This window comes from Leuciscus leuciscus (assembly GCF_965113295.1).
Source record: "Leuciscus leuciscus genome assembly, chromosome: 10".
Taxonomy (NCBI): Eukaryota; Metazoa; Chordata; class Actinopteri; order Cypriniformes; family Leuciscidae; genus Leuciscus; species Leuciscus leuciscus.
Genome location: NC_138734.1, coordinates 6522645 through 6545585, shown reverse-complemented (window position 1 = coordinate 6545585; position 22941 = coordinate 6522645). Strand labels below are relative to the sequence as shown.

Below are 22941 nucleotides of genomic sequence, written 5' to 3'. Positions count from 1 at the left end.
TGCTCATGTGGCATTACAGTTCTTCATCAATATGAATGTTTATTATCTGCATACGTTTTAAAGCCGCATATATCAGAAACTTCTGATATTTTTGGGGTTTTTTTGAGCACACAGAAAGCTGGATGTTTGACGGCACACTGCATGAGTATTAAACTCTTATTGTGTTAAAACTGTCAAATACACACAAGGTTATGTCAAACAAAGTTTACATAAACACAGTCGGTTATGTCTGTGAACGTAAACAGCTGTGTATTAAAGTGAAAGCAGCGTAATATACAGTAGGCTACTGCTATGCTGTTAATATGAATCACAACAAAAGAGAAGTCACTCACTGCTCTTGACTGAATTAATTTTGGTAGCTTTAATAAGAATACATTGCTAAAAGGGCAGAGTCCGTCAGAAGGGTTCTGAATACTCTGGACTAGGTTTTCATTAAGGCTATCTGTATATTTTGCTGCGTTGAGCTTTCCTTCTACCCTGACGAGTCCCTCAGACCCTGCCGCTGCTCCACCACTCTTTACTGTTAGGATGGTATCGTGCAGGAGATGAGCAGTGGTTTCCTCCAGACATGATGCTTGAAACTGAGGTTCATCAGGCCACAGAAGATTGTTTCTCACAGTCTGAGAGAGTCCTTTAGGTGCTTTTGTTTTATTTTTTCATGTCTTGAAAGGCTTGAGTCTGGCCACTCTGCTATAAAGTCCAGATAAGTGGAGTGTTGCAGTGATGTTTGTCCTTCTCTAAATTTCTCCCATCTCCATATATGATCATAGAGCTCAACTAGAGTGACCATCATCTTCTTGGTCAGCACTCAAACCAGAGCACTTCTCCACTGATTGCTCAGTTTGGACAGAAAGAGTCCTGGTTGTTCCAGACTTCTTCCATTAAGGATTATTGAAGCTACATGCTTCTGTGAACCTTCAATGCAACATCATTTTTGGTTACACTTTATGTCAAGGTTACTCAAATAAGTACTGAGTAATATTAATTAACTACATGTACTCAAAGTTAGAGTTTAGAGTTTGTTTTAGGGTTAGTTACTTGTAATTATGCATAATTTACCATTATTACTACAGTAAGTACATGTAGTACATGTACATTACTTCATTTTTTTGTAGTCTTCCCCAGATCAGTGTCTTGACACCATCCTGTCTCTGAGCTCTACATGCAGTTCTTTTGACCTCATGGCTTGGTTTTTGCTCGGATATGCATTTTCAGCTGTTAGACCTTTTATTAAGAGGTGTGAGCCTTTCCAGATCAATTCAATTGAATTTGCACAGATGAACTCCATTCGAACTGTAGTGACATCTACAAGCGAAATTGGAGCTAAATTTTAAGTGTCCCAGAAAAGGGTACGGATACTTATGCAGTGTAATTATTTCAGTTTTTTATTTGTAACAAATGTATAAAGATATACACAAATCAGTTTTTTTGCTTTGTCATTATAGTTGTATGGCGTGTATATTGACGAGGAAAAAAATCTTTTAAAACAGTTTAGCATAAGTCTGCAACATAACAAAATGTGAATAAATTAAGGGTTACAACTTTCACAAGGCACTGTATATACTTTTGACACACCTGTGTGTTACTTTACATGTATTCATTTGTGTCAGTAAAATAATTTATAGAAAACACAACAAAAGCAAAGGCATTTTATCAGAAAATCAATTCTAGGCGTGATTAATGAACTCTATAAAGGTTTAATTGTTTTAAAATTGATTTAGATATTGATCCCATCCCAACATGGAAGGTAATTTGCTAGTGGTGAAAAGGCTTTAGAATTTAATATACTAATAACAGTATACAGTGGTTAGACAGGATACATGACTATGTTATGTGCAAACTAACAAAACCTCTGGTGGATCAGATAAACCCCAGAATATACGCACACAGCATAAAGATAAAAGAGCGAAAGAGATAGATAAATTGCACTGGGAGCTAGTGAGTATCTAGGGGCACAATTCAAGAGAGATGTCTTTTTTAACCCCACAGGGACGTATAATGGATAGCTTGGCTGTTCCCAGCTCTGAGGTCCATGAGGACATTTTTTTGCCTTTCTTCCGGAAGCAGTTTATCATCTTCAGCATTGCTGATACTGTAGTTCAGGGATTTTTTCCTGAGCATATACACTGCAGCCGCGACTCCATGAATCTGGAGGACATACATCACATTTATGTTTAATTCAAACATTGATTTGAAAAGCTGAATGAAAACACTGTGAGACCAGACTTTGAGTTATGGCCCATATGTGTACAAGTAGCTCTTAGAGGCATTATAAATTCTGCTCTCTGATGGAAAACACTTGAGGCATGAGGACTCTTATTATTTAAAGATTTATTAAATGCAACGGAGGTATTTACAAAACCAATTATGCAATTTCACACTTTCAGCATTTCAAAAAAGTCATGCTTTTCATTTTTGCTTCAGGTCTTTCAATCAAAATAATGATGGGCTTTCAAACAGAGAAGCGAATGAGTTTATTTCACACAGTGTAAAAACACGCTCATAGTGCTGGTTTAGATAACCAAAGTCTCATTGGAGTCCTGTGAAACAACGGTGGACCTTCATCATTGATGGATTATTCCATTTAATGAGCAAATGTAGCAACAATTAAAAGTATCAGATTCAGCTTCATCCCATCCATGCCACAAAACTCTTGAGGATGAATCAGACAGAAACAGAACAAACAGAAAGACTGTCTTAATTCATTTCAGCCAGTCAATTATTGTGTTCAATAAAACCGTTCCCTGGAATTAACCATCTAAATCAGAAAGAAGGCATTCGTGTTTAGGGATAGATAACGGGATGAGAGAGCTTTAAGTTTGGCCAAAATTCATTTGACAACAGATGTTTATAAGTGCAAAAAATGTGGTGGAAAAAGGCTCAGATGCATAAAATTAAGTGAAAGCTAAAAGAGATAAGAAAAACAGCAATCGGAAAATCGCTATCCAGATATATGCATCTCAGAGACCAGCAGTGCATCTGTTACTCACTGACTACAAAACTCCTCAATAAATGTGGTAATGTTCTGGCACAGGTGTGATTGAGTCCTTGTGTCGCTGTAGCATCCTCTAAATGGCTTCCTCTCATTCTCTACTAACATTTTGGCGGCGCAGACCTGTGAAAGATTCACTTTGACGTCAGCCCCAGTTATAAAAGTAGATCTTCTGCCAAATGGGCAAGTACTCCATCAGCGGACCTGAGAGGACAGGAAAAGAAATCCAGTCAGCACATATCTCTGAGCTTTTTTAAAGCTTTTAGTGTGACAGCATTGAACATCCATTGGGTGAGATGGATACGCCACTTACGTGCAACAAAGCCAACTCCGGGAACATAATCTGCCAAGAAGCGAAGGAGGAAGAGAATCTTCGTCCTGTGAGTGTAAAAGAGACATTAGATCTGGGAACAAAAAGCCCCATTATGCAGTGAAGGTGTGCATGGTGAAATGTAGATAGACAACGTGTAAAAATACATTTTTTATATTTTCTGGAAAAAAAATATAGCCGCGCTAAGCCGGCTGTCATGAGGCCAGGAAGTGGCTAAAGGCCCCGATATATTTCAATCGAAATCGAAGACGAATTTGCATGACGTCATTTTGAGCAAAATCGGGCCAAAACAAAGTTTGTGTGAAGCTTGTCAATGTAAACCTTCCGGGAAAGTTCACTCTGGCTGGTAAACACCTTCGAACTACCATTGGTCCATGCCGATGATGTAATAGGTAGGTGTGGCTCTGAGACATGTTTATGTCAGACGCAAGTATCACGAACACACTGGAGAGCTGCTTTATAGTAGAAATTGAAGTTGTGATTCTAACTGAAATCGTCACTAGCTACGTTTACATGGACACCTTTTGTTTCAATGAATGAATTCATTCCGATTGATGAAGCCGAACGTAGTGTTTACATGAACGCTAAATAAAGTGTTCGGACTGATGTGCGCGTTTATGTCACATGCTTCAAAACGGAATTGATTTTTATGACATGCGCACGTCATTGCACGAATATACAGAGTTTCCCGCTGTTTGCACATACTAAATTACTTATTTGATTTGATTTCAGGTCGTAATTAGGAGACGACGAGCACATGAATTGTTGTGCCGTTCTGCTTATATTTATCAAACAGTAAAAACGCCTCTTTCCACGCCCAAAACAAAGCGTCTGCGAATGAGGGTCCGAAAACAAGGACTCGTGGGACGTAGTTTTGCTCCACTTCACAGACGATGAGAGGAAGGAGAATTTTAGAATGAGACGACAGTCATTTATGACACTTCATTCAACAACAACAACAGCTCGTTCATTGCGTCATACGTCATTACCATTTCTACGTCATTAAACATGCGCAGTACTTTCAATCCGATCAAGTGTTTACATGTCCTCTCGATCGGATTACAAAAGGTTTAACCTCTTAACTGTCACCCCCCCTTTTTTCGCATAGACAAAAAAATTACTATACAAACTTAAAATGGTTGTAATTCAAGAATGCTTTGGAATATAGACATATGGTTGGTCTTGTTTTTAAGAAGACATTTGCCAGATTATTGTAGAAGTGAAAAAAAATTATGAAAGTGAAACAGAAAAAAAAGTTATATAAGTTTGAGTTTATGAAAATGTACAATATAAAAATATAATTATTTATATTTTATATAAAATATATATATTTCAAAATATATTTTACTCTAAAACTGCAAAAAAATTAAAGCCAAAAATCTAAACAAGTTGTGTTCCAAATTTTAGGTTGATATCTCAAAAAATGAGCTTTCAGTAAGATTTTATTTGGGCGCAGTACCAGACTTTTTCACTAGATGGACAGCCAGCTTCCTTACTGACCATATAAGGGCATCTCAATTTTCATATATGTTTTGAGTGATCTGAACCATGTATTTCCATAATTTCATACAATTTATGAAGTATACATCCTATTCAGAAATAGTATGGGTGTTTTGGCAGTATTTGATTTGATTTCAACCTCTAATAAATATAAAAAGAGCACATATGCACATTATAGCTCGCTGCCGCATCACAAATCGAGAATCCATCATATTTTTCTTTATATTCAAAACATTTTCAGACCTTTTTTTCTCATAAAATGTAATTGGTGTTATCTTTTGAACTCTTGGCATGAAAACAAACTGAGGCTTCTACCAATCTTTCATGATTTTTCATGTTTATTTCTATTTCAAAATAAAGGCCTAAACACGCCTAATGATTATGAAATATTCTTGTTGCAAATTGATAAATTGTAATTGTACTGCTCCTCTGTAATTTATTTTAAAAAACAGCCACCAAATATTTTTTTACTAAGGTTTTTACTAAGATTTTACTGTTCTAAATATATATGGGCAACCGTTAAGGGGTTAAACCACCCCTTACAATCCAAATAATTTTTTTTAAATGAAATGGATTTGGCCAGTTCATGCCGATGCTTGGTTTACTGATGTTTTCTCACTGCTGTCATTTTTGTTTATTTTGTTATTGAGAGGGAAGTGTGCAGCAAATATTTACATAAGCCAGGTTTCCATCCAAGGATTTTTTTTTTGCGGAAAAAGGTTTAGCGTATCAAAATGTTTACCGATATAGCTGATGGAAATGCCAATTTTCTATAATTTTTTGCAAATGTTTTTCCGTTTAACTTAAGCGCATAAATTGTAGGTCTATACTTCAAATGTCGCGAAAAACTAATTTGGAGACACTTTTTGTAGAGAAAAAGGGCTTTAACACAAATGAATGTGGTGTCACATGACATAATTAGCCTATACAGCATCCTTATGTTAAAGATTGTTTCTATACGACCAAACATTTTACTGTACCAATCTTTTTTTATGGATCCTGTGTCCAAACCCATGGGGTTCGTCAAATAAAGGCTGTTACATGCAGTCCTGTCAGACAAGCTGTCCCACTACGCAGTGATTTTTGATTAACTAATATTTCCTAATTTAGAAATAGGCTTATTATAAGTGAAAATAGTAAGCAGTGAACTGGCGAATTCCAAGTGTCTCGTTACTCTCTGCATTTTACAAATATTTGGGATGCGACAGATTTGATATAATTTGCGATATACATGAAATTATGGAAACGACTCGAGGGCTGATTTTTTTAGCGATACAACTAAACTTATGTGACAAAGTTTTTAGTTTTTTTTATAGATGACATCATTACGCACACCATTTTATCGGTAATAGGCCAATTGGATGGAAACAGACTGGAGACAGCAAATTTCGCAATCTTTTTTTAACGTATATTCACTTTGTTGATAGAAAAACAGCGCAAAAAGTGGATGGAAACTGGCTATTTTCATCTAAATGATCGGCATTGGGACGTTCGCTAACAGTATAGCGGTGCAAAGGTATCGTATGCAAACATATTTTTACCCCTAAAAGCGAGGAACGAAAACTTTGCAGTTTGTATATCCGGCCTTAATCGGTTGCTAGGGTTTTCTGAGTGGTTTTATTTTACCAATTTCATTGTCTGTCAAGTGAAAATTTGAACTCTGATTGCTTAGAAAACAGAACCTCCTCTCAAAACACTGCACAATTTGAGGAATGATTCATGTTTGTAGCACAAATTGTGCTTGCTGAGTTGCTCACTAAAGATTAAATATTTAAGCTTAATGGATTTGAACAAAACACTACCAGAAGCACATCATAAGAGAAGACTGCACTAATGCAGAGGATGCAATAAAGGAAACACTGACTCAGAGTATCGGTCATAGAAGGGTGAGCGGAGCAGGTAGTAGAGGAGAAGGAAGGCCCGTCTCCTCATCTCAGCACGCTCTCTGCGGTTCAGCGCCTTCATGTCACTCAACAAACTGAAACTGGACAGAAAACAGCATCAGCTTGAACTTCTTCAAATCTTTACAGACAGACTGACAAAGACAGCAAAGAGAGAGAGGAGCAAACTTAAGCACTCTATACCTGGTTATCTCTAATAGACCAGAGATGATCCAAGGCTTCCAGGAACGCTTTCCGCAAATCCCGAGACTGGCCACTTGCAAATGTTAAGGATGATGGATGACAAACTGAAAAAAAATATTCTAACAATTTCATCACCATTGATCATCTTAAAATTTCATGAGGATTTTATGAGCATACGTTTTAGAGTTTGGTATAACTAGATAAATCCTCATAAAGCTTTAATATGATCAGTGGTGATGAAATTGTTTGAATATATAATTTTATGACCATGCTCTCATTCATGCAAATGCTTTTAAACAATTCAAGTTAAAAGACAAAAGAGAAACGCGCTGTCTGTGAATATTCTGGCTATGTGACGCACACACGACGCACAGAAAGACGCGTTGCTCACCAAATAAAAATATCTCTCCCACCCTTTTGCAGCGATATCTCTTTGATGATGTGTTTACTGACGCGAGGGCGGGACAACCTGTCAATCACATGAGATCGACCAATAGCAAACCACAACCATCCAATTCCATATGGACAAATTCAAGTCCCACACTACATTTTTTTCTTCTCCGAGAAGCCGTTTCACTTGGATATTCGTCACAATAGGGAAGGAAAGACTATCGCAACTTTCGTTTCACTTTACTATCCTTATCTTTAATCCTAATCCAGTAAACAACGACCTGGAAAAAGCCATGTAAATTCATTGATTAAAAAGTGGTAACATTGAAAACATTCAGCTCTTAAAACTTCTGGAATCCTGAAATGTAATTTACAGAATCCAGGGCTGGCCTTTGAAAATTGTATTGGAAAATAGGAGGCATTGGAGTAAAAAACGTTGAGAACCACTGCATTAGAGTAATTGTATTTCATTATATTTTAAGTGTTTATTTTGTTTGACCATGCTGTAAAGAAAATGTGTAGATGGTCACATAAAATGACACTTAAAAACCAAGCGGTAAGCAGTAATCTTACAATAGCTAATTCCCACTTGAGTTTTCCAATTGTTCCCACACCCCTGGGAGTAAATTAACTATTCGGCTATCCTGGGATAATATTACACTGGGATATTGTTGTGAAAATTGTCATAAAAGAGAATTAGCAGAAAGGATACAATGAACAAGCGGTCGTGCGATGTACAGGGACTCTGCAATGGTTTCCTGCAGACCCAGAGGGGTCGGGCTTGAGTGGAGATCCTCTTCCTGATTCCTACTTGTTTTCCTGTTCTGAGGTAGACCCCAAAGACGAGACTGTAATGATGGTGCTGGAAAAAAAAGGAAACAATAAATTTTTACAAGGGCACAGAACTTACCGCTTAAAAATATTTATTTCTTACCGTTTAAAACCCCCCAGAAAAAAACTAGCGCTGTCAAATCGATTAATTGCATCTAACATAAAAGTTGTTGTTTATATAATATGTTGTTTTATGTTAGATGCGATTAATCAATTTGACAGCATTAAAAAAACTAAAAAGTCGGCACACCAAGGCTCCAAAAAAAGCAAAAGATTAAAAAAAAATTATGTTGGGCTCACACACAGGTAATGTTTCAAGCATGCTGTAAAAAGTAAAGGTTTTTACCCAAACAAGCCTTTATACCCACAGGTGATTAATCAAGGATCACATGCCAACAGAAAAAGAGGGAAGAAAGTCATGGAACAAAAAGGCAAAAGAAAAATACAAGATACTAAATGTGAAAGTCAAATTTTAAACATGCAAAATTAATAATATGAAGAAAATAATGATTCCAAGCATAAACAAAGAGAAAACCAAGAAAGAATGTTAAAGAAACGGATTAATCCCCTAGGCGCTATAGTTTCTAATGTGTAAATCCAGGAGGCTTCACGTTTCAAAAGTACATGATTAATGTCTCCTCCATGCCGTTGACAGTTGACTAATTCTATTCCTATGTATTGTAAGGTAGAGACCGAATGTCTAAAAGTAGCAAAGTGCTGAGTTACCGGACTTGTGAAATCTAGATTTCTTATTTTACAATTTTTTGCAGTATGTGTGAAAGTTTGAGTTTTATAAGTAAAATTACATTGTTGACATCTAGATTACAAAATTACATCTATAATTGTCAAAAGGCACTTTATTTTTAAAAAAATGTGAGGGAGGGGTTAAATCTGCTCAAACCAAACTATTGTGAAGTTTAGGTGGTCTCTTAGACACTACACGCGGTGGTTTTTCAAAGCATTTCTTGAAATTAGGGTCCCTGCCCACAATATGCCAATGTTTAAGTAACAAACCTTCTATGTCTTTTGCCAACGGTGAGTATTGAATATAGCAGTTCACTCGATGTTCAAAAGTCTTCAGTCTTTTAACAAGACACACACGTTGTGACATAGTCATAAAACGACTCGCAGCAGAATGAATCCATTCTTCCTAATATGCTCTTGCTCTAAACCTATCTGATAAAGTTGCTGCTTTATGTTGGAACTGGAAGTCATCATCACCTACACTGCACATACGACGTATACGACGGAACTGAGATTTGTAATGAATGTTTTAATGACTCAAGGATGATAAGACGTACCATGTAACAACAAACAGTGTTTAACGATCAGTAGGTTGTCGATACTAATCGATTCAGACCTGATACAGATTTGATGACGAATTAGATATGCTCCTGATGGAATTCGATGGTAAGGGACTGTTCGTTTTTTATTTAAGGGGCCACCGGAGGAGTTTTGAGATCTGTTGTCAAAAAAGACATGACCCTCCCTTAGCCAGCAATACATTTTTCTATGACCCTCCAAAATGATTGTGAAAAAAGGCACGACCCTCCCCGATAATTTATTGATTAGCCTACTTCTGTACTGGTTTGCGCTTGGCAAAGATGATAGCCATAGTTTGTTTGTTTTTAAACCATAAACTCTTGCTTTCTCATAGGGCTGTAACGATAGACCAAACCTACGATTCGTTTCGTATCATGATTTTTGGATTTTAGATTTAAAAAAAAAAAAATCATGTTTTCGGTGCTGATGCGGTGTGACTCGTTCAACATGTGGGTGGCGCTGCCAACAAAGCATCTAAAAGCTGTCACAAAGAACCGGCAAAAGTAGGCTAATGATAGGGGAGCGCGGGGCACAACCGTACGCGGGGCTAGTTGTAACACGCTTGTTTTAAATACTTCCGCACATGCTTGGATGACGAAACTTTGTGTATTTACTAGTTGCCATATCAACACTATATATCAAAAAATTCCGCCAAAACTATTTTTTTTGGGAAGATATCCATAGACATTTATTAAACCATAGCAAAAGTAAATTTCTTACTTAAGTTAATTTTTCATCTCTATTTTTTGTGTTTATTTAAAATAAGACAAATCTGATATTATTTTAATCTCTAAGATGTTATTTAACAGTTGAGATAGTTATTTAATGCTTCGCTAACTAGCAGAAGACACTAGCAGGGTTTAAATCCCAGTTGTGCAGGCGGGGGCATGTTGTAACACTGCGTTACAATGAGCCCCTATTAGAAATATGCTATTATATTCTATACTTTTATTAATTTTATTGAGAAAACATGAGAAAAAGGTTTATAAAGACTGAGAGTCAATGTTCAGAAATTACAAAATTATTTATTTGTTTTGAACTATGTTGTATAGCTGTGTTTTCATGTGTTCATAGTCAAAACTCAAAATGAGTTTATATTTAATTATTAAAAATTGCCATTATTTTATATGAAAAAGTTTTTTAATTGTATTTTATTCAGAAAATATTTTAGTTTGTTTTGTATATATTTTTTATTAGATCAGATAACATTTTAAGCTGTCATATGTTATGCTACAATGTGCCCCACACATGTTACAATGTACCCCACCTATGGGGCATGTTGTCACATTTCACTTCCATTCTTTCGGGGTATATCAAGAAAAAAAGTATATACTGTATTAATAAAACAAAAACACATAATTGTGGTAGACATGTGGGAAATTAATGTGGAAAAAAATAAATACTCTGAACCATAAGTAGATTTACACAAAAAAAGCGTTACTTTGTGCCCCGCTTTCGTAAAATATAGCAAGGATACATTTTAATTGTTTATTAATAAACAAGTGTTTTCTGTGTCGACTGCAAAGATGAAGTTGTCCATGCGTCGCGATCTTCTCAGAACGTGCCAGAGAGAAATGCACATTTCATAAGCAGAAAGCAGTCTGTTTTCCTTCGTTTTGAATTGTTCTGTTTAAAAGTAGACATTTCAAGCTTTCTATATATTTCTCAGGTCTGTGAGGCAAGTAGCATACCTTACGCTGAGTTTCGGTTCATTTATGAGACAAGTCCAGTTCACTCGCCCGCGCCTCCTGTCATTATCGTTTTTCTACTATATTTACTTCTTAAAATCCAGATGAAACATTGATTAAAATTAAGATACAATTAATAAAAAAACGAAATTCACTTTAAAGAAAGGCTTTGTGTTTGAGGTCTCTGTGAAATTTTTAAAGTCGCTTTCAGAGCAGTCATGTCCGTAATGGAGAACTGTCACGCCCGTAAATTTTTTTTTTTTTTTTTTTTACATTTAATGCGAACACGAAAAATAAAATAAAAATAATATTTTATGTTCTGTGTAGGCCGATCTTTATTCATCCGGTGGGTATATATCTTTTGGTTTGCACAGTGTAATTGATAGAATTACTAAAAAATATTTTGCCACCTAAAAGTTAAAGATTTTTTGTGTCACATCACATGTGTATTTCCCTCATATTAAATATAAAACGCATGTGTAGACTGATATTTTTCTAATGTCTTGACTCCTTTCAGACGTTTCAAAATATTGGTATTAAATGCATTTTCTGAGAATTTATATTTCAAGTTTTTACTGCAAATGTCACGTCCATAACACTGGAATCGCCCAATTTTAACGAATTTATCCTCAACTAGTTTTTGTGGTGTAGGTCTACGTATTTTATTATGTTAACTTAAATAATACTAATAGTAATTTAAAGATGTGGTAGCCCTACATTTCACACATCGTGGAAACAAAATAAGAATGGAAACTAAAATATGGTAGTATCGCGCTACAGCGCACATTCTATCAGCTGCAGTTCTGGCGCCTCAGTCCCAATACTGTAAAACTAGACGTACGTTCACATCACTCACAGGACACCGTGCACTTATTCGCAATCACAAAAGTTCATTATTTGCTCGTGCTTTAAAGCTTTGCCGGGTAAACATTTATTTGGCATTCTGTTCTGACATGATGCACTTTTTCTAAGCGCGAACTGAAGTGCGCGAGCACTGTCAAACAGCACCAAACTGGATTGTTGTTGGGTCAGACCCATCTGATATCGAAGGGGGGCTGATAACGCGAGATCAACATGGAGCTAAATGGAAAAAAATAGCACCAAACAAGCCACTTTGAAATGTTGCTGTTTTCATGAATATAAAAGTTGGGTGACCCTCCCTCGAGACTAAAAAAAGTTGGATGACCCTCCCCTCAACAAAGAATAAAAAGACATGACCCTCCCCTATTTTCCTCCGGTGGCCCCTTCCATAAATACCGAACGGTCCCTAATTTCAGTGCACTGCAGTTATCACTAAACAGTTTATGAAACTCAAACTACTGAGACTCCGTATTCCAATTCCATAGCCAGAAAACATCATCAATGTATCGCTTCCATCGCAAAATATGTTTTAAGAAAGGGTTACAATCTGGATGGTACACAAATCGTTGTTCAGACATATCCCATTATTTCCTTTATCAAACACCCGAACGTCCTGTTTTTGCCAAGTCTTACCGTTTCCCAGTGGCCGGACCACTCTTCCTGAACGCTGGCCCACGAAAGACGTGTCCTCATCATCTTCTTCTGTATTGTTCTCTGTGTAAGGGAGATCAATATATGAGCGGTGTGCAGGAAATCACTTTTCGCCATAAAGAACCCACAGTACACTGACTGCAGGAGCAGTTTCCTTAGAGTCTCCCGGTGTTACGCTCAAGGGCAAACCGCAGTAACTCCATGGGCTCTTACTCAGCCTTACATTACACTCAACAACACAATGACAGTTTATCTGCACAGGCCATACACTGCTCTTATTGTCTCACACACGGTTTATTTATTGTCATCAGTGGGAGTGTTCTGGTGCTTATTGTTGTGGGTTCATTGTTTGTTGTGAGTGTGCTAAAAGCCCTGCACGGCGGTTTCCAGAGACACTTCAGTTGGTTAAACATCCTGTCATGCAGTGGAGAAATAACAATAAATTAACTCTGACTTTTGAAATTTGAAATCTTTGTGTTATTATTTAGATTTTTGCATTCGGCATGCTTTTATTCATAGATGTATATACTGTATTTTCTCAGGTCTTGCATTCTTTGGGAATTAAACCTAACCTTGGCATTGTTAGCATTGTGCTCTAATATTTGAGCTTCAGGAACACTTAGTAACTAAGATCATCTAATGGCGCTTTTCCACTACACAGTACCAGCTCGCCTCGGCTCGGCTCGGCTCGACTCGACTCGGCTCTGTTTGGTTTTCCACTGTGTAAAAGTTGTACCTGTACCTGCTTCCAGGTACTTTTTTTCGTACCACCTCCGGCGCGGTTCTGAGCGAGCTGAGGCGATACTAAAATGTGACGTGAAAACACAGCAGACTGCTGATTGGTCAGAGAGAATCGTCACTATTCACTGCGTCATCATTGCACGCGCCAGACGGAGTATCCTGAATAAAAAACAGCAAAAACAAAAACAAAAACATCCAAAAACAGCATACACTCGATTTCCTCCATTGTCCTGTGTGTTTGGGTAGCGGGTGTGTCTCGCGTAAAAGATTAAGTCACGGCAGTTTCCTGCGGCGTCGCTATGACGACCAGGTACTATCTGCAATGGAAAACGGAGCGAAAAGCGAGCCGAGCCGAGTCGAGTCGAGTTGAGCTGGTACTGGTAATGGAAAAGCGGCATATGTTTCCATCCACCTATTTTTATGTGAAATTTGGGATATTGCATTGAAAATGAGCTGGATGGAAACGCCATAAATTCTAAAATTGCGCATAAAAATGTATGCAATCAATTGAGGTGGATAATTTTTTATCAGGTAAGACGACTATACTACAATGGAATAAACTACATAAACATGGAATAAACTCGCATAAACTACAATGGAAACAGTTACAGAATAAATCCCTCGATGCACAACAAAAAACGCATGTGATTTTGCCTCAACAGAAGATGCGATTTGATAACTGAACCAATCAGAGGACCAATTTAGATCGATCGATCCTCTCTCTATATATATACTTCAAAAAAGTAAAAAAAAAAAAAAAAATGCAGTTTTTTTTGTGTGTGAAAATGACCAAAGACCACAAGAGGATTTGTTGTGGCTTCTGTCACTCTCAAAGTCTTGGGGTGTTAATGCCAGAGGACAGACTTTATTATCAAAGCTGAGTTGGTCTGCAGACAGCCTTAAATACAAATTTCCATTCACTCTAATCAAGGTGGAGTCAATGTATTTCATATATGCCCCTATTGTATATTTAAAACTACATTAAGTACAACAAGAGATCTCAGTTCATCACATGCTTTCTCATATGATGGTAGAACAAAGAGTCTTCAGTTCATTATGAGTGTGGCAAGCAGGGCGGGGCCGAGAGCCGTGGGAACGGAGCGAGGCCGGTGGCGCGAGTGCTAAAGAGCTCCGGAATGATCGTCAGAAATAATTGTAGGATAAAATGGCTATTTTCACATAGACAACACTTGATTCTTTCATATTCAGCTCAATAAAAATCTTCCACGGGTTAAAGTTTCATACAAGGCTTTGTTGAGTCAATAGTTTGTCTTGAATATTTTCTAATTATTTTTGAAATATGAATCTGCTTGTGGTTCTTGTCTATCTCACCTTGACTACAGAGCTGAGAGTCCCTGTCCAGGGGAATTATAGGTGGTGATGTCTGGATGCCTGATTTGTACCAGAAAAGCAGGAGACAGCGCAGAATCGCTCTGTAAACACAGGAGAGAATGACGAATTGGGACGACAGAAATGAGGACACAGCAATAATTAGATTAACTGTTAGTACAACTGAACATGACAATTCGGTCATCAATGAGAGCTACAGCAGATGAATATTCATAAAACATCAACTTAAATATTTGTGTTTTGTAAAAGCTATTGTATGGCTTTAGAAAACTTAGAAAATGGTGTTGGAGTCATATGGACTATTTTTATGATACTTTAATGGTGCTCTTTGTGTCCTTTATTGAGCTTGTTTTGGAGTGCATGTCCCCATTCACTTTCATTGTATGGAAAAGAGCACTCAGAACATTCAGCTAAACATTTTACATCCCACAGAAAAGAGAAAGTCGTACATGAAATGACATGATGGTGCATAAATGATGATATGTCCTCTTGGTGAACTACTCCTATAAGCATACTACCTGTGAAAGAGGGTCCTTACTTGGCAATCTGAATGAGAACAATAACAAGCCAACGTCCAGCGTCCCCCCACAGCTTGGCGGCCGCCATCTCAGTGAAAACCTCCACATACTCCAATACTGACAGCCAGGTTAACAGCTTCTGTTGAGAAAGAGACTACACACACACACACATGCATAAGATCAGGATAAAACGCAGAGAAATGTTTAATATTTTTCTGTTCAGTTTGGTCCAAAAGAAAAGAGGTTAGCCGTACTGTACTCTCAGCCTTAGTGTGTCATTATTAAAATTCATCATTTCTTTATTACTGTGGTTTAATCCATTTTAGATTAAAGTGATAGATCAACCAAAAGTGAAAATTAGTTACTTACCCTCTTGTCTTTCCAAACCCATAAGACTTTCATTCATCATCGAAACACAAATGAAGATATTTTAAACTAAATCTTAAGAGATTTCTGTTCCTCCACTGAAAGTCTGTTCACCCAAAACTCTGATGCTTCAAAACATTCATAAAGAGATCGTAAAAGAAATCCATATGAACTGAGCGGTTTAATCCATGTCCTCTGAAGCGACACGAATCACACAAACACTTTATATAATGAACACATTTCATTTAGCAAGTTTGTTTTTCAGTAACGTGCCATTCAAACATGCTTGTTGATGCGTGAGAACCAATGAGAGTTGTTCCCGTTTGTCACAGGTACAATTGAGCTTTCGATACCATATTGGAGTCCTCTCTGTGTGTTTGCTCATCAATGTTTATGTGTGAATAAAAGCCTCAATTAAATGTGTTCATTATATAAAGTTATCGCATCTCCTCAGGAGACTTAAGGATTAAACCACTCGATTCGTATGGATTTATTTTGCAATCTCTTTAAAAAAAGTTTTGAAGTGTCAGTTTTGGGTGATTGACTTTCAATGGAGGGACCGAAAGCTCTCAGATTTCATTTAAAAATATCTTTATTTGTGTTTCGAAGATGAACGAAAGTCTTGAGGGTTTGGAACAACATGAGAGTAAGCAGTTGATGACACAATTTTCTATTTGGGAGAACTATCCTTTTAACTCCCCTAAATGGAACAAAATGAACTGTGGATGGGTCAGAAGGTCTCTTCCTGTCTAAGTGGTGCTTTTAGCCAGAATGAGAAAGAGGACTAGACTTTATGTCGTTTACTAGACTAGTTGGACTATCACAAACTCAATATAAAGTCAAACAGCCTCTGAGGAGGTCCATTAAGGTCACGGCTCAAAAGCCCATGGCTGTAAACGCAAACTCGTTCTTCTTGTCCCCGTGGCTGAGCTGCTCTGAAAGTACCTGTCTTTAAATGTGTTTATTCCTGAGCCCACAAAGCCAAATATGTCTCCCAAGTACAAACATAATAGAAAAGAAAAAAAACAATGGCACTTTGTAGACTGTGCTTTTGAAGGGGTCAGGCGTATTTCACAGGCCGCCCATTTCAAAGCCATCTCGAGCGATTCGAGGCTGTCATCACGGGGGCGAAAATGTGGATAACAACAAGTCTATAGCAGCACAGTGGCAGAGTTGGGGCAAAAGACCTGGGAAATAAATTCTTTGACAATGTGCGGTCAAAGGAAGCAGCTGGCAGCGACTTTGAACACATGAAGCTTGCCACAACTTTGAATCTTCTCTCTTGAAGCAGACACAGACTGTGCTGTTTCACAAGTTTCACAATAGAAAACTCTCATTCGCAGATAACTTTATGGTGGTTGCCATGCCAACTGCACATGCACATATCAGTCCCTTATGCAAGTGTGATGATTAAGAAGAGAAAGAGACTGGCTTAGAAGAGTCTTTTTATGAGAAAAATACTTTAAATCGATAAAAGAACTTGATGTACAATGAAAACATAATGTATCTGTCAGATAGGAGTGAGTGACATGGTTTTTAACTATGTGGAAGCTGACATTGTTGAGTATGTCACACAACAATAACATGTATAATGACTTCAAAATTCAATATATGAGGGCAAAAATGTTTTTGTCTTATATTTGTACATGACATAGTTAAGCAATACCACACAAGCATGCTGTTTTTTCATCAGAGGCTGTGTCCGAAATCGCATAATCTCAAGTAGGTATAGTTAGTTTGAATAACTTCTATAGTATGTTTTTGAGTATGTTCTAAATAGTATAAATGTGAGTTGTATGAATGTAATTTGGACATACTACATTCGCCATGTTGTCATTATCACTTGACCTACCAGTGTCAGTTATGTCACTTCACTGACATTCACAAATCCTGTCCCGTGGCCTCATGGGATAGCAAAGTTTCCATCATATGCACATTTCCGAATCTCGCCGGAAGAGGTAGGTCATCTAGGTACTTTTTGCCTACCCTTTTATGAGAACTGTGAATTTGGACATACTTCTTTTGTCACATAATGTTTTTCATCTACTACGTAGTAGAGAAGTTTGCAATTTCGGATGCAGCCAATGACTCACTCATTAAGACTAAAATAACTAATTTTAGTTATATTTTCAAAGTATTATTATTATTACTATTAAATAGCAGTTGGTTCTATAGCAAAGTTGCAATTGATACAAAATGCAGCAGCCAGAGTACTAATGAAACTTAAAAAGAGAGAGCATATTACACCGGTTGTAATGGAATTGCATGGGTTACAAGTTCATCAAAGAATTGATTTTAAGGTTCGTTTATTAGTTTATAAAACACTGCAAAATCTGCCTCCTCTATACATTTCAGACTGTCTGTCGAGATGTGTCCTAAATCGTAGTTTAAGATCCTCTAGTGCTAGCCTTCTGGCACATTATACAGTAAAGCATAAAGATCTGGCGGTACTTCTTTTAGCCACTATGCTCTACTAATTTGGAATTGTCAACCAGATGAAGTAAAAGAGGCTACTAGCATTCATATTTTTAAAAAGCGGGTTATCTTTTTAAAGTTGCTTATCAATATAACAATATGGTGTTGTAATATAACAAAGCTGTGTGTAAGTCAGTTTTATGTTCTATTTTTACCTTTTTATTTATTTGATTTTATATCGATAATGAGGTCAAACTATATTGCTAATTTACTTTATTTTACACGCTGAACCTTTATAGTTGTTCTCGAATATTTTTATATTTGCATTGTGTGATTGTATTATTTGATTTTATGCATGTGAAGCACTTTGAGTTGCATTCTATGTATGAAAAGTGCTATACAACTAAATGTCTATTTTTTTTTATTATTTATATTTCAATAATCAAAATAATAAAAAAATATAGCATTATGTACTTATGCAATTATAATTCCAAAGTAAATTAATCTAAATGCTACTTTAGATGTAGCTCCAGGGCCACTTCAGCAGTGCAAAATGGATTTCGTTGTTACTGATTATATTTGACTGGTAACAGCCTTTAGCATCTCATTATTCTAACTTTTTGATTAAATGCAAGAATTTGGCATTTATGATGATGCACACATCTAGTAAGGTTAGAAAATGCCCTCATAAAAGTAAAAATGCCCATGGAAATCAATTTAAGGTGGCAAATGTCACCCCTTAATTAAAAAGTCAATTTCAGTCACTACAGAGAACTAAACACCGCACAGAAAATGAAAAATATTAAAAGCTGTGAGTCAGCGGTCCACAACAGGCCAAAACAAGTCAAGGTACCAGCACAAAACAAAACAAAACAAAAAATCAGCAATATATTAGCTATGTTTCCATCAACTTGTCAATCGAATTATCTGAAGTTCGGTAAAAGAAATCATGCGAATAAAGCTGGTGAAAGTGTGTTTCCATCAAACGGCTTTAAAGGTGAACTAAGTAACTTTTTTTACCTTAACTGAACAGCTTCGGAGTCATTGGAATGGTTATATTACTTATTTCGGGTTGAATGGTGGTCGTTTCGCACCCCCCTGGTGCCCGCGAGCGGAAAATACGCACTTGCAACTTTGAGCCGGCGGGCCGCCGGCCGCTGCGTGTAAAGGTCTCGCGATGTAAACAATTGCTTTACGGCTAAAAGAAATCTGCTAAAATGCTGTCATTATTGCGCTCCCTCACGCTGTCCGAACCCGAATGAAGAAGACGTTTTAAAGAATGTCCCATATGCTTTGATGTCGTTGATCTATAGCCTCTGGTGTCTGAGAATCACCAACGAGTTTTTACAACAGTGTTGTCAAATATCTATTCCGAAGCTGTGGGGGGAGCTCTAGAGAGAAACCTGCGAGCAAAAAGCGAGAATACAGCAAAGAAATCCCAAAGCTACTGAGTGCTGCTTTAAAGCAAATAAAAACCTGTGCGTAATGACGTCACATGCTGTTTTGCGATCAAATTGGTATATCGAATTGATTTGAGACATTTTAAGGTGTTTCCATTCATTTTCGCGCTGAATCGCACAACATTCAAGCAAACATTTGCGAACAAAGTTTTGCTAGACAAAATGGATCGCGCCATCTACCAACAAATGATCAATATTGCACAAGTTGTAATAGTGCAGAGTCCTGCACGGGTCCATTTTTGGAGACCCGCCCCGCCCGTACCCGCAAAGTTCAGCACCAGATCTGACCCGTGCCCGCGATAACTCGCACACAAGCTAAAATCATTCCATTTAAAGTGCTTTATTTTTTATCTCGCACCTCTCTCAACATCACAATAGCCTCATAAATGGGGAACGCTTTGTTTTGTGCCATTCAAGTAGCCTAGGCTACCTGCATTTCACACGCGGGCGCCTCTCCGTGTCCTGATTATATTTATACTGCTATATTTAGCTCTTATTGATTAAATCCAGGAAAATGGTTGATTAAACATTGATTAAAATTAAGATACAATTAATACAAAACGAAATTCACTTTAAAGAAAGTCTTTCTACAAAAACAAACTTAATAAAGTGGTCAAAATCATGTCTGCCCACTCCATTTGTCTCCCGATATTCGGGATCATCTAATCTTATTCATGCTTTTTTCACTTTTCATATAATCAACATGAAATTTAAATATATATATATAGGCTATGGGCAATATATAGGCTATGGGCAATTTATATACACAATACTTAGGCCTACTAAAATATAATTAATATTATTTTATTGCATTTGTATTAGTTGTTCGAAGAGTAAAAAAAAAAAAAAAGTAAACATTTATTTTTTTAAATCGGTCGATCTTAACGCAAGTTTACAACCGGCCAGTCGGTCGGACTAAAAGGGGAAAAAATTTTATTGGGTCGGTCCTAAATTGACAGGATCGGTCGGGTAACGGCAAACAAGAATATTTTTAAGGATGCCCAAAACACATATTTGCGAGTGTCTAATGGCAATTTAGACATACAAATATTGCACATATTTTTCATCCGCTACCCGCCCGCAAGGAGTTCATTATCCGCCCGCATCCCCGCCTGTGAATTTTAGGAATGTCACAATCCACCCGTTTTAGCCACTTTTATGCGGGTACCCAACCCATTGCAGGACTCTAGGTGCTTATGTGACAGCTGATAGCGACATTATTTGACTATTATGGCATTTCTTAGATTTTTGCTATAATAGCCGTTTTATTTTTCTGTTAAATTAAATTCAAAAAGTATCTCATCTCCTCGTTTGTCCACTTTGTTGACACCGGCCATGTGTGCAAACCAGACAGTATATAATGGGTGCAAACTGGGCGGAAATTAACTAAAACTTCTTCTTTTGTGGCGGGTTGTACCCATAAAATGACCTAAAACTTAATCGCAATCCATTATTTATTCGGCAAATAACGTTTCCATCAGCGTTTATCGCATAAACGGTATATCGATCAAGATAAAATCCGATGAGACCGACCGTATTTCATTTTAGTCGATATTCAAGAAATTCCATCGAATTTTACTGTTTCCATAAGGCATTTTTCATTCGATATCACATAATTCGGATAAAAACGTGTTGATGGAAACATAGCTAGTGTCTAATTATCATGATGATATCGAGATATAATTTTTTGTCAGTATCGCACACCCCTAATGTCAGAACTCAAAACGTACTCTCTACTTCACTAGAAACAAATATTCTGATGTCAAATAGCAGCTGAAGTTTAATTTTATTAATTGTTTATGCAATGTCATACAAGGTGGATCATTTTATGTGTCAATGTGAGGGGACCATTCAATGTGTGAAAGGGGGCACTTACTAAAAGCCTGGCAACAAAAATGGACCATTTATTTTCAAGAGACAGAGAGGAGGTGGAAAATGAAACCAAAAAACCCTTTAATGACAATAAGACGACCTTGAAGAAAAAAAACCTTAATATATAATATGACATTAAGGGACATGCATTACCACAGTCAACGTCCGAGAAAGATTCTTCCTTAAGATACCATCATTCAGCAGCACTAGCAGGTTAGATGCTGAGTAGACTGCAAATCAAAGTGAGAAACACATAAAACACAACAGAATATATAGAAGGGCATTAATATAAAAATAAAACAAAAAAGACTATATAAAGTAGTGAATCCTACCCAACTCTGAGATTTCATGAGAGTCTGAGAAGCGACCTGTAATGAGAAAAATACTATGTAATCAAAAACTGTCTAGAGGTATAATCTAGAGACTGGTTACTTTGAAGAAGCTCAAACATAAATATATTTACATAGATTTGCTTATCATTTTAGTCATAGTTTCCATACTCCAAATTCTGTTATTTCATAGTTTTTATTACTTTTTTATTCTAAAATGTGGAACATAGTAGCTAATAATAAAGAATGAGTAGGTGTGTCCAAAAATTTTGAATAGTAAATACATTATACAGTTAATGGGTAGTTGGCATGACAGGTCAAACAGTGACAGTGGTGTTCCGTGGTATGACAAACTTTAAGTGCATTATTTTTATATCTCATGCTAATTAGGCTACATGAAATATTTGAGCGTTTAGAAGTGTGTACGAGGCATGCAAATTATACATCCCACATACATTTGATGGATTTTAATGTTTTTGAAATAAAATAAACAAGGACCCAAATACAGAAGGTAACAACACAATACAGATAACTGCCGATAAACGACAATAACTGAATAAACATACATCTAGCTTCAGTCTTGCACGACACTGTTTTACAAGCCGTGAGAGAGTATGTTTACTTTCACTTTGACAGACATTCAGAGTCTCACCTGCGATCAGGTAACTCAGCGCGCGCACTGTGCTCTCCAGATGAGACGCGGCCGCCGGGTTCGTCCTCACATACTCCCGATAACGCTCATACACACGACTTAACTTATCCATGTAGAGCACCGACATCACAGTCAAAGCAATAAACTCACAATCACACACAACGCATCGCAGAAAACACACGGAGACGGACACTTCCGCAGATGCAGAGCGTTTTCCTTTGACGTCATTTCCTTTTCGTTTTTTTAAAGACGCAGTTACCTGTTTAAAACGCTATTTTGCGTAAGTGTGTCTATATACTTGGAGAAAGAAGTTGGCATTTTCAGTGGCAGGTATTCAAATGGCAAGATGCCAGGTTGAACTGTGCCAGGGATGCTTGTGCAGGTTGCCGATTGCTTCAGGAAAAACTCGTCATGAAATTTGTGTTATGCACCCTCCGGCTAAGGGTATGTTCCTTTACAGTCTATGGTATGTACAATGGATGAACTTTAGAAAAAATAAAATATGGGTGTACTTAGTTTGTCACACTTCTCCATTTTGGCTTTATTTTTGTTAAATAAATAATGACACAGTGTAATATGTGTAACTG

The 22941-nt window shown here is 37.0% G+C and overlaps 1 protein-coding gene across 1 annotated transcript; it reads right to left on the bottom strand.

The window, feature by feature from the left end:
* Window positions 1–2311: 2311 nt before the first annotated feature.
* pex16 (peroxisomal biogenesis factor 16) lies at window positions 2312–22576 on the bottom strand. Its single transcript, XM_082182275.1, has 11 exons — window positions 22355–22576; window positions 21706–21741; window positions 21527–21603; window positions 15281–15414; window positions 14725–14825; window positions 12634–12714; window positions 8010–8159; window positions 6908–6980; window positions 6688–6807; window positions 3306–3370; window positions 2312–3196 (listed from the first exon to the last, which is right to left on the bottom strand). The coding sequence occupies exons 1-11, from the start codon at window positions 22479–22481 to the stop codon at window positions 3138–3140; spliced, it is 1023 nt and encodes a 340-aa protein (XP_082038401.1). The 5' UTR covers window positions 22482–22576; the 3' UTR covers window positions 2312–3137.
* Between the last annotated feature and the right edge of the window lie 365 nt (window positions 22577–22941).

Bases quoted from the DNA above. Each gene is read 5' to 3' on its own strand.
- pex16 (XM_082182275.1), bottom strand. From the start codon at position 22,481: ATGTCGGTGCTCTACATGGATAAGTTAAGTCGTGTGTATGAGCGTTAT. The intron at 12,715-14,724 runs GTGAGATAGACA...TCCCTTACACAG, and splicing joins CTCTCAGCTCTGTAGTCAAG to AGAACAATACAGAAGAAGAT. The intron at 6,981-8,009 runs GTATCCTTTCTG...AACATTTGCAAG, and splicing joins CGCACGACCGCTTGTTCATT to TGGCCAGTCTCGGGATTTGC.